The sequence below is a fragment of the Frieseomelitta varia genome, unplaced genomic scaffold, assembly GCF_011392965.1.
Source record: "Frieseomelitta varia isolate USP_RPSP 00005682 unplaced genomic scaffold, Fvar_1.2 scaffold_347, whole genome shotgun sequence".
Taxonomy (NCBI): Eukaryota; Metazoa; Arthropoda; class Insecta; order Hymenoptera; family Apidae; genus Frieseomelitta; species Frieseomelitta varia.
Window position 1 is genome coordinate 152,175 of NW_025110087.1, and position 16,755 is coordinate 168,929.

Below are 16,755 nucleotides of genomic sequence, written 5' to 3' on the forward strand. Positions count from 1 at the left end.
AACATCACTTCGATATTCAAGGCCACAAGATGTTAAATCTCCTTTTTGCATTTACCGGAAAATGAAATGAAACTCAATCAAACGAAATAAATTGTTCTGCGTAAATGTATCTCAAAGTTAACTTGCCTGTGCGTACAGCACAATATACTTTCGCAACTTTGAATAATTTGATTATAATTGTTATCCCCCCTAGCAAGAGAAAGTAGAGATTCAAATTTCGCGCCCAACATCGATAAAATCGTCTAACCTGAACGACCCCCCCTCTTTCGCGTCTTATCCCGATCGATACTTCCTTATCGACTGTACAAGTCAGTCCTCTCAGCAGTCTCGAGCACTGTGCAGTTCTCGTGACACATTGTGTCGTATTGTGTCGCAATAACGGATCTCGAGAGGTTCTTTCTTTAAAAAAAATAAAAAAGGGAACAGAGAGGGAAAAAGAGAAAAAAGGACGGAAGTAGGAGAGGCGGTTCGCCAGCGCGAGAGACACATTTTGAACACGACCGGATTGGCGAACTCCAGCCGTGCGTGTGCGATGTAAAACCCACGACGAGCCCGCGTGTGTGCCGTTAACTGGTGTGGACGACGATTTCAATCGAGGAAAGTCTTACTTTCGGCAGAGCCCTCCGGTTTCTCTTCTCCTTGCGGTAGTTCTTACCCTTTCCTCTCTCCCACGCAAATCCAGAGCGCAGATATGCGTTGAGCGACCGGCGCCGGTCTTCATTTTCCGAAGTGTCGTGTTCCTTCGTTTCGGTGATGGATTAAAAGGGCAACGTGGTCTCCCCTCAGTCACTCTCAGGTGAGTCCATGTCGATAGAACCACATTTCCTTACAGGAACATCGACTGTCTGAACATCGAGCGCCGTCGATTTTTCTTTTATCTGTCGCGCGATATTCTGTAATATCGAACAAACGTCGATTTGACCTCGCGTGTTTCTCGTCTCGAAGAAGTCAACGGGGATGGATGACAGATGTGAGGGAATTAACGGTTACGAAGAGGAAAAGAAAAGGAAGAAAGGAAAAGAATGAACGACGAGATATTTAAATTCACGGAATATCAGGCGTGCAAGTAACCCGGAACGAGATAAACGTATATATTTCTCGAAGATTGTGCGCGAAACGTACATTTGTTATCAATAAGAACTGGTAATGTGGCAATACACAAAATTAGGAAATACCGAGTGAATATGACGTGAATTTAGTTGAGATTAGATAGAAGTAGGTGCGTAAATGAGGATTTATGAACAGAAACGAGAGAGTTTAATAATTTTGGTTAGTTGAAAAGAAATCGAAGTGTGAAAAATTTATTTCCAATTATTTTTTTCGACATCGAAATAAATTAACAGCAGTGAATAGGTACGTATGTATGAATAGACGAATGAACATGAGATCGTAATGAAGTTTTGATATTAATACAACTTTAGAAGGTTAACTTTATGAACATTATGTAAATAAACATTGTGTACATGCGTCTCAGTCAAGCAATATATGAATAATTAAAAATTTGATTAACGAAGTGTTTAACGCATAAAGCAATTGATTAGTGAAATATTTAACATACAAAACAATCGATTGACGGAGTATTTAACACGTAAAGCAATCGGTATGAAATTAGTGTCTGTGAAAATTCGTTTTTCGATAATGTAGCTCTGAAATTTACTATCAAAATGGTGTTAGTTAAAGAGAAACTGAAGTTAGTTTAGTAAAACTAAAGGTTAGCTTTGGTTTCTCTTTCAGGTCCGCGCCGAACAACGAATTTATCAGGCAGCCGGTGTCGGCGAAATAAAAGTACAAAAAAAAACTTAATAATTTTTCATGGAACAAAGTTCAAACACTTACCACGTATGACTTTTTAATCTAACTTGGAATCAATTTTGCCTGATTAATTTTGTCGCGCAAATATTAATGCATTTATTTCCAACGTTGAGATAAGAAAAAACTGCGAAGTATACTTAATACTTTTAACAAACACTCGAAGTATAAGGAAATATTTTAATAATTCAAAGTTTATTTGAGGAAATATTTTAATAATAAGAATACGAAAAAGAAATGATTGAATGGCGTTCGATTTTAATAAATATATAATTGAAAATTATATTCTTATTATTTTATTTTCAAATGTATGAAACGTTGTATGTATGCATGTACATTCATTCGCCTTTTCGTTTCAAATCGTTTAATCACCGACGGTACGGTAAACTATAACGATAAGCGTGGAGAGTCATTTGTGATCTCTAAAATGGGACTGTGAAATTATATCCACGAGATGCTCGGGCGTGTAATCATGTTGCATCATTGAAAACTCAATTGATAACGAGGCGGACCGTCTGTTTTTATATTCGTGCTTTCAGATAATTTTGCTAAAACATTTCGTCGCTAATATAACTGTTCGTCACTGAATTTACTGGCTAACAATTGATAAATGTACCGCGTGCTCGTATCCCGCGGATCGATACGAAATTACGCGACAATAACAGTGAAAACAACAAAGCGTTACTACGTTGCCAGTGATCCACTGTTGGGAACCCGTTAAGTATATACATACACGCATAGCTCCCACTTGTATGTAACAACTTTCGAACATCATAAAAGAACGAACTGTTCATCGTTTTAAGTGAGTCATCCTTTAACTGCGACCGACTGATTATATAATGAAGAAATGTATAGCAACACGCGGGTGAGCCACGTACACTGTGCAAAGAGGCGCGCGTCCGCGTCGATGTTCGGGCCATTGCATTTGGAATCGATAGAGGTACCAAGATGTATTAAATTGGACAAAAAGTAACGATCGTCAGATTCTTAAACTAAACTTTGGAGGAGAGAGGTTCGTACTCGAAATACAAATCGTACATTTTTTTAGAGATAAGAATTGCTGTATATCTTACATCCTCGATGCCTTGAAGGTTGTCGAGAAGTAAATAAAAGACGATCGAGTCCAAAAAGACGCGTTAAACACAGTGTCTCCTCGTGTGGGTTATCTTTCCGTTTATTGCCACATGGAGTAGCACCATGTTATTATTTTCCAAGTTGTTTATTCACGGAAAATTGGAATTGAAGTTTTTGTCCGCCACTATTTCGACAAACATATTGTTGCGAAAATACTAGTAATTGCGAAATTTTACTGATTTTAATACTCTTGTACCGATTCGAAAGTACAGGATGGGCCCAAAAATCACTTCCTACTAAAATAAATACGTAATTTTTTTATTATATGTTTTTTATGTAATATTTATATTTAAATAAATAAAATATAAATATATCACTTATTTACATATTTTATAACATATAAATGTAATATTTTAAATGTAATTTTTTTTTTTTACACATTGAAGTACATAATGTTTGCACTTAAATTCAATTTAAAATTAGTTTTTTTCCCATATCTTGATATTTTGTTGAAAAAGAAGAAATAGGTGGGAAAAAACTTTTGGCCTATCGTGTATGTGTAGAAATCAGGTACATTTTCTGTGAAAACTATTGCTTTATTTTATATATTACAATTTCATTCTCGACTTTCATCGTCCCATTAGTAAACTGAATCGTTTGTGGCTTGTTTTACTTTCTACAAATCGAGTCATCCTGTCAATTCGAAGGACACGTAAACAAATTACATAATACAAACACTAATACATATTACGGATGTTACATATTACTTACATCATCGATGTCATTTACAGCGATAGAAACCTGTTCGAAGTGCGTTTTCGAGATCGTTTGTTTAAAGAGCAATTGGAGATAAATTACATTTCAATTTAAGTGGGATTTTCATCTGATGTAAATGTAAATTTCTTGATACAGAAATCCGAAAACGGTGTAACTTTGAACACAAAAAGCACGTCGAGTGATCAAAATTAAAAAAAAAAAAATCTAGAGCACGATTTTAAAATTGATTTAATTGTTTGAAAATTGATTGAATCATTGTTGCTGAAATTATTTTGATGAAATGAGACAAGTCCAAGGCACAGAAGAAGCTCATTGCAATTTTAAAGAATTTTCGAATGAAATTGTACTATTAAATAAAATAATGAAGATCATTGTAGTCGTTTATAATCTTCTTTAAATGGTCATTCGCAGGTTCAAAAATATTTCTATTTTTATGTACGCAGATTACTGATTCAACCGAGTTCACATCGGGGTAATTATACCGGTGGATGAATCATTTCATAGAAACTCATCGTGGATCATTTTATTTTATAAAATGTTCTGATGTCGTGAATCATCGTACATTTATACCCTCGTGAAAAGCGTGAATTCCACAATGAGCATGTTATCCGACGCGTTACGCTACATGTATCAATATGTAGTTTTTACGAATCGACGAAAAACATTGATAAATCATCCATCTGCGTTTACCATTTTTCCTCAACATTCGAATTATCGCGAGTCAATTCGTGATACATCTAAACAAAAAGAAAAAGAAAAAAAAGTATTTTTATCAAATACTCTTTTTTTTTTTGGTTTTTTTTTTTGGTTTTTGTTTTTGTTTTTATGAAAGTAGGATATAAGGTTAATCTAACCTCTTGCGCTAGTAACTGGTTCACGGACCATAACGAGTGACCAAACCGTATACAGTAATTCACCTCCTTTTTCGAATTCATCGGTGTATTACTGGATAGAAATTACGAAGAAGTAATAAATATATTATTTGTTTTGCCTGGCTTACATTTCAATGTACTTGAAACTGAGAAAATATTGCAATTTTCGGTCAAATATTCTCGACGTGCGTGGCACGTCATTCCAGCGGAAGAGGTTAGAACAACACGCAGCGCTGTCTCGCGTCAAGAGAGTAATGATCGCTTTCACACTTTTTCTCCTTGCCACCGTTTATTTATAGAAAGGCAATCGTTACTCTTCTTCCAGACACACGTTATGTAAATTCACTTCACGCACGTATTGTGTACATTCGTGTGAAAATGCATTAACATTCGACAAACAGCAGGAAAAAAAAAGGAAAACAAGTAACGAGAAACGAAAGAACAATACTTTTTATCATATCATTAATTTCATATGCATTTCGTGCAAGATGCATATGCATGCGTGCTCGTACGAAATCAATGCTCGTTATTCAAATTTCTCGCATCGTGTGCATAAATGAAAAAATAAATGAAAATTTTTATTTTTATCCGCAAAATTTGAATTTTTATCAGTAAGGCGATGTCTCGTTAGGATATATAATTTACCAAATGAAACACACTATACATAACACTATTTTATTAAATAAACATTATTTTACAAAACATACTTTATACTTTATATTTACATAAAACATATTTTATGAAAATAACATTATTTTATTAAATAAAATTTTAAAAGATGTATATATATATATATATAAATTTTATATATATTAAATATAAAATTTTATATTTTATATTTTACATTTTATATTTAATATATACATACATATTAAAATTTTATTTAATAAAATAGTGTCATTGTGTTATGTATAGTGTTAGTTTTATTTAGTAAATTACATAGGTAACATATATATAAGATGTTGGCATATTTTCATTAATTTATAATGTTGGAAATTATATTTTCTAATTTGGACGGAACTGTGCCAATTTTGAAAAATTCTAACATTTATGATACCACGAATTAACAATATGTTCTTTCGGCCCAGTCAAACGCAAGTAACGAATTTGTCGCGCAGGAAGCAGGAAATCATAAGAGCCGCAAGGATGCCGATGGAATTCTTGGAGCGACTTCCAATCCCGAATCTCCGGGTGTACACGGCAATAAGCTTCGCCGTGTTATCCTGCTCGGTGTATTATGCGGTTCAGATCATCAAGGACCCGGCGTGGAAGAGCAACCACACTTATGTAGAGACCAAGAATGAATCGACCAGCGACATCGACTCCGATCCGAGGAATTTCGCTATGCATCTGAAGGAGCTACTCGAGTGCATGCTCGACGAGCCTGTTTGCATCTGGGTAAGTGCTGTACGTCTAACATCTAAGATACTTTCTTCTTTTTTTTTAAATTTACAATGTCATATTTTTTTTTAATTTATAATGTTAAAATTTACATTTTTTTTTACTTCGACGAAATTGTGACGAACTTGTCAGCTGTTCCTGAAAGATTTTGATACGTTCCTTCTATTCGGATACGTTTAAGAAATGTTAATCTGTTTACCGTGAAGTGATAACTGTGTAATTATTTTTCACACATGCATTTTCACATATGTATAAATATATATTATATATGTATTTAGCGGCAAGCGGAACTCGCTAAAGTCACGCCAAGCGAAATTACTTTTACATATATTCGAACGGTACGATATTCACGTACATATTATACTGCAAACTTTCACACGATCGTGATTATAATTCGAACGTGAGAAATCAAAGATAACACTCGTGTTCTCCTATATTCCTGCCAGAAAGTTTTCGAGAATTCAGTCAACACGACATTTTCGTTCGCTCTTTTCAATAATAATTTGTTTCATTTTTCAATCACTCGATTTTTATCAATGCTTCGCGTTTGTTCAATACGGTTGAATAATAATATTATATATTATATTAATATTATATATAATAATATTAATTATATTATATATTATATACTGTACAATAATAATATAAATATAATATACTATAAAATACTATAAATATATATACTATATAATATACTATACAATAATATAACTAATATAATAATAATAATATTAATATTGAATATATATTGAATAATATTTAATGCGGAGGAGGATGTGTTTTCAAGACTTTGAATTATAATGGCTGGTGATTCTAAATCTCGTTATTCTAAATTAAATTAAATTAAACTTACACGTAAAATTATTTCGAATTATTATTATTATCGCCAAATCCACGATAGAAACCTGCTACACTAACATCGGACGAATTTGCAACGAGCACGAAGCATGGCAGTCTGAACACGTGGCCCGTGAGCATTTGTCCCTCCCCGAGGAGGACAATTTATATCGACTGTTCCATAACTAGCGAAAACTTTCTCCTTTCTCCCGCTGTTACTGCTATGATAAACGTCTAGTTTCTCGGATCGACTAACCGATCCATCTCCGTGACAGCTATAGAACTGGTCCCAATTTCTCGAAGAACGTTTTCAATTTCTCACTCTCTAACGCCAGTGTTTCCCAACCTTCTTCTTTTTCTGACCATATCCCATCTATTTTATGTGACCTATACACATAATTCTTGTTATTCAAAAAGTGTTGAAACTAAACATTAAAATCGTTCAAATTCTATTCTAAAAATTATTCAAAAATTTTTGACCATGTTCCACCTATTTTATGTGACCTATACACATAATTCTTGTTATTCAAAAAGTGTTGAAACTAAACATTAAAATCGTTCAAATTCTATTCTAAAAATTATTCAAAAATTTTTGACCATGTTCCACCTATTTTATGTGACCTATACACATAATTCTTGTTATTCAAAAAGTGTTGAAACTAAACATTAAAATCATTCAAATTCTATTCTAAAAATTATTCAAAAATTTTTGACGTGTTAGAAAGCCTAAAAGACCGTTAATCTTCTGAGGTCTAAACGAGGTTTCAGAAAACGTGACATACAAATTGGGAACAAAGAAATAAAAGAACGAAAGGACCTTGAAGAAATCTGAGAAACTGGAGAAATTGCTAGAAAAAATAGAATAAAATGAAGCAGTACGACAAACAGCAAATAAAGTCTTGAAAAACATGTAAAAGAGGACTGAAATGCAAAATAATGTAAAATAATTTTTCTACAACCTACCTCAATGTCATAAAATGCAATTTGAGCTCTCGTCTCGAGAAATGCAAAAGCTTCACTGTTAATTTAGCTACACGATAGTTCAGTAAATAAAACCTAGGATAATTAATGTTTCAATATCGTCGAGTCTTCTCCTCTCGTCAGCCTCGTGTCTTTAAAATTGACGTGGAAATAAAATGAAACGTAGAAACTAATTGCAAGTTCCAAGTACAAAGCCAGAAAGGAATCGTTCCTCTTCTTTTCCTGCCGACATGCAACATAAATCGAGTTTATTAATTTAAAGTTGCGAAGAAAACCAATAACCCTTGAATATTCAGCAAGCTTGAATATCGAATAACTTCTAATAATACGTCTCGACACAGTTTTTCAAATGATACTTCACAGGCGGGAAGAAGAAGTTACGAGAGACTCGAATTTTTCGGAAAAGTTCCCAACAAAGGAGTTCAAATGGGGAAAAAAAAGTTAATTGAGCCGTCAGTCTCTCCTGTTACACCATTTCAAATTTTTACAAATTTTTAAATATATAATATAAATATAAAGATACATACAAATAATTTACAATATAAAAAAAAAAGTTTACAAATTTTTTTTCTTTCATTCGCTGGTCGACTTGTCGACTTATTTCTCGCGAAAAAAGAAGTTTGAGAATTAATTACACACAGGCAAAATTAAACCAAAAGCTATTAATTTCCCTCCGGGCGTGTGGCATGCAACTTAGAGAAAATTACACACGATTCAACGCGAATGACAGGCTGAAATTTTTGGAGGAACACGAGAGCCTCGAAGAAGCAAAATCACGCTTATTTTTTTTTTTTTTTTTTTTTCTGACTTAATAGACGAGAACGCCGTCAAATTGTTGCAACGTAACTACACGCAAAACAGAACATTTAAGTGGGCAATCAATATTGCTGTATAGTATGTACACGTGTACGACACACGTGGCCTTTGCATCAGGTATAGAATATCTAATTTCACTTTGCAAGTTGACACGCAAAAATTCCAACATTGCAGAGTCGCTTGCCAAATATATAATTGCCAAATCGATCGAGAAAACGAATGACTATTCGAATAACGTCGCTTTTTCACGAGACTTCTCGAGCCTGTGAAAAAAGGAATAATTTTCGTAATTTGTAATGACAACAGTATTATATTTCTTCGTCTCTCCAGCTTGGTATCTCGTTGGATCACTCGTGTGATTAAACTCTCTATTCAATGATCATTTTTCAAGTAAATAAATTTTTCCTGTTAATAATTAATTTTCCAACTAATAATTTTTTTTCAATCTCTTCAAATCAGAATAATAATTAGTATCAATAGCAAGAAATAATATTAATTAATTGCTAAGTAACATTAACTAATAACAAAAAAATATATGATAAAATATTTTAGTATAATATATTATAAAATTAAAATACAATACAAAATATATAGAATAAAAATATTGTAATAAAATATTTTAGTATAAGCTTAGTCTCTATACGTTTCATTCTCCACAAAAAAAAAAAAAAAAAAAAAAAAAAAAGAATTCAATTCAAGTAATATATTCAAGTGTAATTACTTTTCTCGCACGACGAGTATACTCGAGCCATTTCTTCGACGTTATACTCGTCATTCAACAGCTAAGAGGCTTATTAATAAATCTGCCGGGCTCGATTCCATTGCGTCGCGACGAGAATTGTCCCTTATTGCACTTATTGTTAGCCATACCGGCGTGTGCATCGGCATTTGTTTTTTACACGTATGTGTATATGCACCTTTTTCACGTGCAGCCTGTTACGTGTAGGCCAGGGGGGCGCTGTTCTTGCCCAACAGCGCCTACGAAGCCCGGCGAATCTCTCCCTCGTCGAAGTCTCTCCTTCGGCTGCGACTAAAATTATCCTGTCCTTTCAAGTCCAAGTTTTGGCAGGCAAGCAATTGTTGCTGTTACACGAGTTCTTCGTTGCCTCGTGCTTCCTGCCTTCTCTGCCAACGAGGGATGAGGAGGAGGAGGAGATGATCTCTTCCTAAATAAACAAGAATACGTAGCCACGCAGAATGGTAACATTGAAACGTTACGAACGTAACGTAAGAAGCCCCGCTGAACACACATTTGCGACAAACTTCACGACGTCATTGATTCTCGGTTGATACGAAAAAGATGTCAAGGTCAATATTCCGGAGTCGCACCACGCGTGCATACGTGTGCACGAGCAACGCTTTAACTTTAACGTCTTGTTGTTAGACGATCAAACCAGCACGTGAAAGTATTTGCAAATTCTATTCTCGTCGTTTACTTTTCTTTCTTTCGTGATCTGGGCCAGATTAAAAATAGTGTTGTCTCTCGAGTCCCTCTTCGTGAGACTAATCCCTAAACGAAATTGTTTCGTCTACTAGAAAAATTGTTCCCCCGTTGGCAGCCGAGTGTCCGAAAAGAGAACGTAGATATTAGAGAAAGTCTCGTTCTCCTGTAATCTTTCACTTTTGTACATATTTATTGTCGCTTGTCGATTGGAGACGAAGGGAACGCATGCATGCGGAGGAATTCTGCTCGTATTTTTCTTAAATGTCAATTATCGATTCCGCAAGTCGGGAATGATCGAAAAAGTGCCACGAGATTGACCAATGGCTTTTAAAAAAATATCGATACCCGCTTCCAGATTTCATTCACGACTTTCTCTAAGCGTTTTCAATTTTTGTCCTTTCTCTCTGTTCTTAGGCGTCCTCTTGCTCTCCATGTGACATTCACGTGACTTGCAGCTACGAATCCTCTTCCTTTCATACATGGATTTATCCTCCTTGGCGAACAAATTTTATTCCGAATTTTATTTCGAACTCTTCCATTAAGATAGTTGGACCTTCTCTGATCAAGCATGAGACACGATTACAGCCTCCTTGTGGGCTGAGGAACTTTTGTTACAATACTTGAAAGAAACCTGAAAGAAAGAAAGAAGTCGCACGCAGTCACTCTCACATTCTTGCCCCGCTTTCTCTTACTTTTGTCCCAACCAAAGATTGAATGATGTATCACCAATGAAATGATAATATCTTTTCGACAGACCTTGATCAACATGGCGTACTGCGTGCTGATCCTGCTGGGCAAAACAATCCAAAAGCTCGTGTTCGGCGAGCTTCGAGCCTCCGAGAGGCAACACCTCAAGGACAAGTTCTGGAACTTCGTGTTCTACAAATTCATTTTCGTGTTCGGCGTGCTGAACGTGCAGTACATGGACGAGGTTGTACTCTGGTGGGCTTGGTTCACCGCGCTTGGCTTCCTAAGTCTCCTCAGTCAACTCTGCAAGGATCGATTCGAATACGTAAGTAAAAAGTTTCATCTGTCTGCACCACAGCGCTGAACCAACTTTTACTTCTGATCCAAATTTTACTTCTTTTGTCGTTACCTCACCTTTATTAGCTTTGAATACCTGCAAGATATTTAGGATATTTTATATTTTATTATTAATGAAAGTGTTTTGAATTTTTTTGAGTAAATTCTCTGCACTGCATACAAAAGAAAAGAAAAAAGAAAAATAATAATTACAACACTCCTTTATGTAAGTAAAATTTCTGTCTGTACACAGTGTTGAACTAACTGTGTGATCCAAATTTTACTTCTTTTGTCGTTACCTCACCTTTATTAGCTTTGAATACCTGCAAGATATTTAGGATATTTTATATTTTATTATTAATGAAAGTGTTTTGAATTTTTTTGAGTAAATTCTCTGCACTGCGTACAGAAGAAAAAAGAAAAATAATAATTACAACACTCCCTTTATGTAAGTAACACTTCTGTTTGCATACAGTGTTGAACTAACTCTGTGATCCAAATTTTACTTCTTTTGTTGTAACCTCACCTTTATTAGGTTTGAATACCTGCAAGATATTTAGGATATTTTGTATTTTATCATTAATAAAAGTGTTTTGAATTTCTCTCGATAAATTCTCTGCACTGCATACAAAAAAAAGAAAAAAGAAATAATTCGAAAACTCCCGTTACCATCGAACCTTCCAACTCGTTGGAGTTTTCTTCATTCAAAGAACCTCGATAAAGCCAGCTCGTATCGCTAAAATAAAATAAAATACCAAAGCGAACTCGAATTTGCTCTCAAGTAAATTCGGATGCGATCGGCGAAGTTGGCACGTGCCCCAGAATAACGATTTCAGAAATTTGCTGGCGGAAATTTGTGTTGTATTGTCTCGTTGCGCGATAGACGTATGGCTATTCACTACCTTTTTTTTTATTTATGTACGTATACAGTTTACGTACGTACGTATTTCCCACGACGATGAATCAGTCTCTTTATTCGCTTATTTATTCGATTTGACGTCAAAAGTTGCGCGTCACAATATAACTTAATCAGTACTATATCATAACTGTAATTATATTATAGCTATAATATATTATAATGTACTATATTATAACTATAACTATAGGCTTCAATAGGCTTCGATAACTGACCAACCAACCAACAATGGTCCGGGGAATTACAAGAGCGCCATCCGCCTATTTGCGAGGTCGGTAATCATTCGTCGATGGAAGTTTACTTCTTGGAAATCCCCGGTATCTTTTCTCCTCGTTGAACTTAGCATAACATAAAGATAATATGTCAGTTTATATCTACATATTATGCACTGAATATATCATAGTATATTATAGCTATAATATAATACATAGTACAGTATATTACAGCTATAATATAATATATTATAGTACAGTATATTACAGCTATAATATAGTACTGAGATATATCAAGTTACATTGTGACACATGTTTCTCTAAGGAGGAAACATTCAACGTCAAAACAGTCTCAAAAGTTTCCTCCTTTTCTTTTTAAAAACAAAGATTTGAAGAGGAATCTTTAGTGTAATAAAAAAAAAAAAGAACAAAGAATCTCATGACTCCGTTATGCAATGAATTCGCGTGAATCCCGTTAGTATAATCGAATAGAGGTAACCAGGTTATGCCTTTCCCCGGCTACGCGACGTTCAATTTTCCTTGGCCTGTCTCGTATGCGACATTTTTTCGATTCTTCAAAGCACGTTACTACAATACAATGCTTGGTTTATATACTGTGTAAATGCTGCTACCTTCCCAAAGGGAGGAAGTTTATGTTTATTCTATATGATTATAGAATTAGTATTAATCGTTTTTCTTTCTATTTCTATTTAATTAGCTAATTTCTATTTAATTCTATTTAATTAAGCAGTAATATATGTTTTTTCAGTGCAAATATTAATTTCCAGAAATCTGTTAATTTAAATAATACACATGAAATATTAAATATGTACGTATTATCTTTGGACTCGTTCCAGTGCATAGATTACGTGGATTGTCCTACTTTGTTCCGTGTAATCTACTGCTTTAACTTTTACACAGAACAATTTCCTCTAGTGGATACTTTCATTTAATTTGCCTTTAATTCTAACAAATAATATCAAGAGTATCTAGAGAAAGTATTTTACTGATACGAGAATTACTTTTTTAGTTGTCGTTCTCACCAACAACGCCTGGTTGGAGTCACGCGAGGCTTCTTGGACTTCTCGCGACTATTCTCGCGTTATCTTCATTTATGTTACTCCTGTGCACAGCTGCGGCGTTCTTCTTCGTCTCATTCAATACCTTTGTCTTCACTGCAGCTGAGGTAGGTAATGTAAAACGTTTACAAGAGTTTAATAGTACAAAAGAAATGGCTTTCCATTATTCCACTTGTTTGCATTGAAAATGCGCTTGATTTGAAGAAGTTCTCCTTTGTTGCAGTACTTTCGGAATATCTTCAAAACTCTCAATTTTAGTAACAATTAACATGTTGTTGTCGAATTGAATTAATGTATGAAATTTTTAGAAAAGAAATCGTTTGCTGATGCAAAAAAATTATGGGTATTATAATTGACGAATTTTACTAAAGCATGTGTGTTTCTTTGTTAACAGTGCATCTTACTAGGGGTCAGAACAGTTCACGTAATGGTGCGATATATAATTCACCTGTATGACACTCGCGGAGCTGGAACCTCTTCGCAACGTTCCTGGGACAAAAGAGGTCCTTTGACTTACTACACGGATCTAGCGGCAGAATTAATAGTGTTGGCTGTAGATTTTCTTCACCACGTTCACATGTTACTTTGGAGTAACATATTCTTAAGCATGGCGTCCCTTGTGATCTGTATGCAGCTTAGGTATCTTTTCTACGAGATACAACGCAAGATAACAAAGCACAGAAACTATCTCGCTGTGTTAAATCACATGGAGCAGAAGTAAGTATTTATTTTTTATAATTGTAATCATTAGATTGCAAATGATTCGTATTTAGTACTAAAGAAATAGAATTTAAGTAAACAATTTTGTCTTGTCTATTAAAGATCATAATGAATGCTTTAGATATATTTTATATATTTTTATACATTTTGACAAACAGATTTTCATTATCAATGCATAAAAATTTAAATACAATCTGTTGATCATTAAATATTTAAATTAGGAAGCGTTGGAGTCACAATTTTTAAGTAAATTCTTTTTTTTTTAGTTATCCAATGGCAAGTCAAGAAGAGTTAGCAGAGAACTCCGATAATTGCGCCATTTGCTGGGAGAAAATGGAAACAGCTAGAAAATTACCTTGTACTCACCTTTTCCACAATTCTTGTTTACAGTCCTGGTTAGAACAGGACACCTCGTGTCCAACTTGTAGATTAGCTCTAAGCATGCAGCCTAGCCACCGCGAGAACACACAAGAATTACCAACCGAACCGCAAACGCCAGCCAGACGAAATGAAAACCATTTCTTTCATTTCGATGGCTCGAGATACGTCTCCTGGTTGCCAAGCTTCTCTGTTGAAGTTTCTCACAATAGGCTACGCGGGAACATCTCTACTATTACACATAACAACTCGCAAATGGATGCCATGATTAGACAGGTGCGATTAATCGTATATTTTTATAGCGAAGTTTGTGCCTTGATAAATTATTCTTTTTTTTTGTTTTTTTTTCTTAATGATCTTGTTCACTCATTAATGTTCTACTAACTGATTCAAATTGCATTCATTTCATGGCAGTTTACTTGAGGATTGTCCCATATTGAATTTGCTTATCATCAAATTATAATTTTGCTTTTACTCATATGTATAATTTAGTAAAATTTAACAAATATTGTTTCATTATTGTTATAAATGATATTTACATTCATATAAACATATGCATCATTTGGATACAAAACAGTTATAAATATTTATTAAAATAGGTGCAGCAGCTGTTTCCACATTTTCCGCGCAATCTAATTGTAGAAGATCTGAGAATGACAAGATCAGTCGAGTGGACCGTTGAAAATATCCTGGATGGGGTGCTGATATCTCCTCATCACATAATCGAGGAACCGCAGTCGGAATCCGTCCTTCAAATCCATACCAGTACCACGGAAACTAGTGTTTCTTTAAATACCCCATCGGCGCCGCTACCTTCAGATCCAAGATTTGATATTCCCCTTGCTGATAGGTATCTTCATCATTCCTTCGTCTCACTTGCTTAACTAAACGCTAAATAATTCTTTTGTTAACACTTATGTAAATAATTTTAATAACTTCAGCGGCGAGGAACCTTCCAGTCTGGGAGGACGGTTTTCTAAATCATCATCCGAACGAGAACAGATTCTGCAGCGTCGCAAAGAACTTCTGCGGCTCGCTGCTAAGAAAAGATACTTCGAGAAGCGCCGAAAAAAGCATGAGGCCGACCAACATGTTTCTAATACTACTTCTTAAAACAGGGAAATCAGAGAGAGAGAGAGAGAGAGAGAGAAAGAGAGAAAGAGAGAGAGATATATGTCGATAAAGAAATTCTTGATTTTTCGTGCTTCGTAGCGGCCATCTTCTTCGAAGAAGAGTATAACGACTGATTTTCTTGAGTACACGTCCACCGACATTCACTTACTTTTTTTTTGCCTCCTTCTTCTTCCTTCTTTTCTTTTTTGTGTCTGTTTGCATCCAGCTGTCATTTTCTTTTATTCCTCTTTTTTTCTTTTTTTTTAGCAGGCTGTATTCTTTATTCCTTGGTTTGTTCCTAAGAATTTTTGAATGATCTTAATTATCGTTGCATCTTTAACGAGGTGCAATTTTTAAGCACCGGTTTCTATTTTTGGAAACTTCGCACTCATTATATTTGCTTTTTTTCGATTTTGCGTATCGTCATACAGAAATCCCGATCTTTAGGAATAGTTTTCTTGAAAATTCTAAGCTCCTTAACTTGAGAAACATAGTTTCCTTAAGAACACGTTTTTTATTCTTAAGAGGAGATAAGGACAATTAACTTAAAGTATTAGCCGTTTAATTCTTTAGCAATAATAAGAATTAACTTAAAAGTATTACTCGCTTAATTATTTTTAATTCTTTATTTATTAAAATAATAATTAAGAAGCGAAAATTCTCGAAAGTCTCGATCCTTTCTTTTCAACATCTCTTCGTTTTTCTTCCCCCTAAAAGATATTTATCGAAGAGCTTCTAATCTTATGTAGAAAAAAAACCCTTAGGAAATTTGAAATCTTATACACAGAAGTAATTCTTCTTTTTCTTTTTTTTCTTTTTTAAGAAATTTTCTTGGTAGCCTAAATATTTCTATTCTTAAAGATTTTCTTTAAAGTCTTGTTTTTCTATTCGTAAGAAAATAATTGTTCTTAAGAGTAGAAAAAGAGATTTTAGCAACTAATATCGACTGGTTGTGAATTATATACTCATTGGTGGAGTAGAGGACTGAGATAACATATTATCGAAGATATCCTTTTTTTTTTTTTTGTTTTTTTCATTCAGTTAAACGATAAAATCGTCTAATGTTTTTAATGGCAAATGATTGTTATAATTTTTGTTATTAATTTTAATTTAATGTTGAGTACAAAAAAAATTGATTGAGAGTATATTTTTCCTAATGTGAAACAATGTTATTTTATTTAAAAGATTGTGTATTTGGTTAATTTTATTATTTGTAAACATTTTTTATTTATGTATACCAGTAAATAAGGTTATATTTAAAGCAATGAAGTTTTATTATTTATTGAAATTATCTGCAATTTGG

At 34.0% G+C, this 16,755-nt stretch overlaps 1 protein-coding gene across 2 annotated transcripts; it reads left to right on the top strand.

The window, feature by feature from the left end:
- Positions 1-343: 343 nt before the first annotated feature.
- Positions 344-16,717, top strand: LOC122530550 (E3 ubiquitin-protein ligase AMFR-like). Of its 2 annotated transcripts, none has more exons than XM_043657606.1 (8): positions 344-796; positions 5,651-5,939; positions 10,766-11,023; positions 13,193-13,348; positions 13,636-13,958; positions 14,228-14,615; positions 14,939-15,189; positions 15,281-16,717. In XM_043657606.1, the coding sequence occupies exons 2-8, from the start codon at positions 5,679-5,681 to the stop codon at positions 15,450-15,452; spliced, it is 1,809 nt and encodes a 602-aa protein (XP_043513541.1). In that variant the 5' UTR covers positions 344-796; positions 5,651-5,678; the 3' UTR covers positions 15,453-16,717. The 2 variants fall into 2 exon arrangements, with proteins under 2 accessions (XP_043513541.1, XP_043513542.1); XM_043657607.1 differs by having other exon boundaries at positions 346-796; positions 5,651-5,930.
- The last annotated feature ends 38 nt before the right edge of the window (positions 16,718-16,755 follow it).

What these genes read in the sequence shown, in the direction of transcription:
- LOC122530550 (XM_043657606.1), top strand. Translation starts at nt 5,679, where the DNA reads ATGCCGATGGAATTCTTGGAGCGACTTCCAATCCCGAATCTCCGGGTG. An exon ending in TTGTCTTCACTGCAGCTGAG is followed by an intron (nt 13,349 to 13,635) that starts GTAGGTAATGTA and finishes CTTTGTTAACAG; the next exon opens with TGCATCTTACTAGGGGTCAG. An exon ending in TGGATGCCATGATTAGACAG is followed by an intron (nt 14,616 to 14,938) that starts GTGCGATTAATC and finishes TTATTAAAATAG; the next exon opens with GTGCAGCAGCTGTTTCCACA.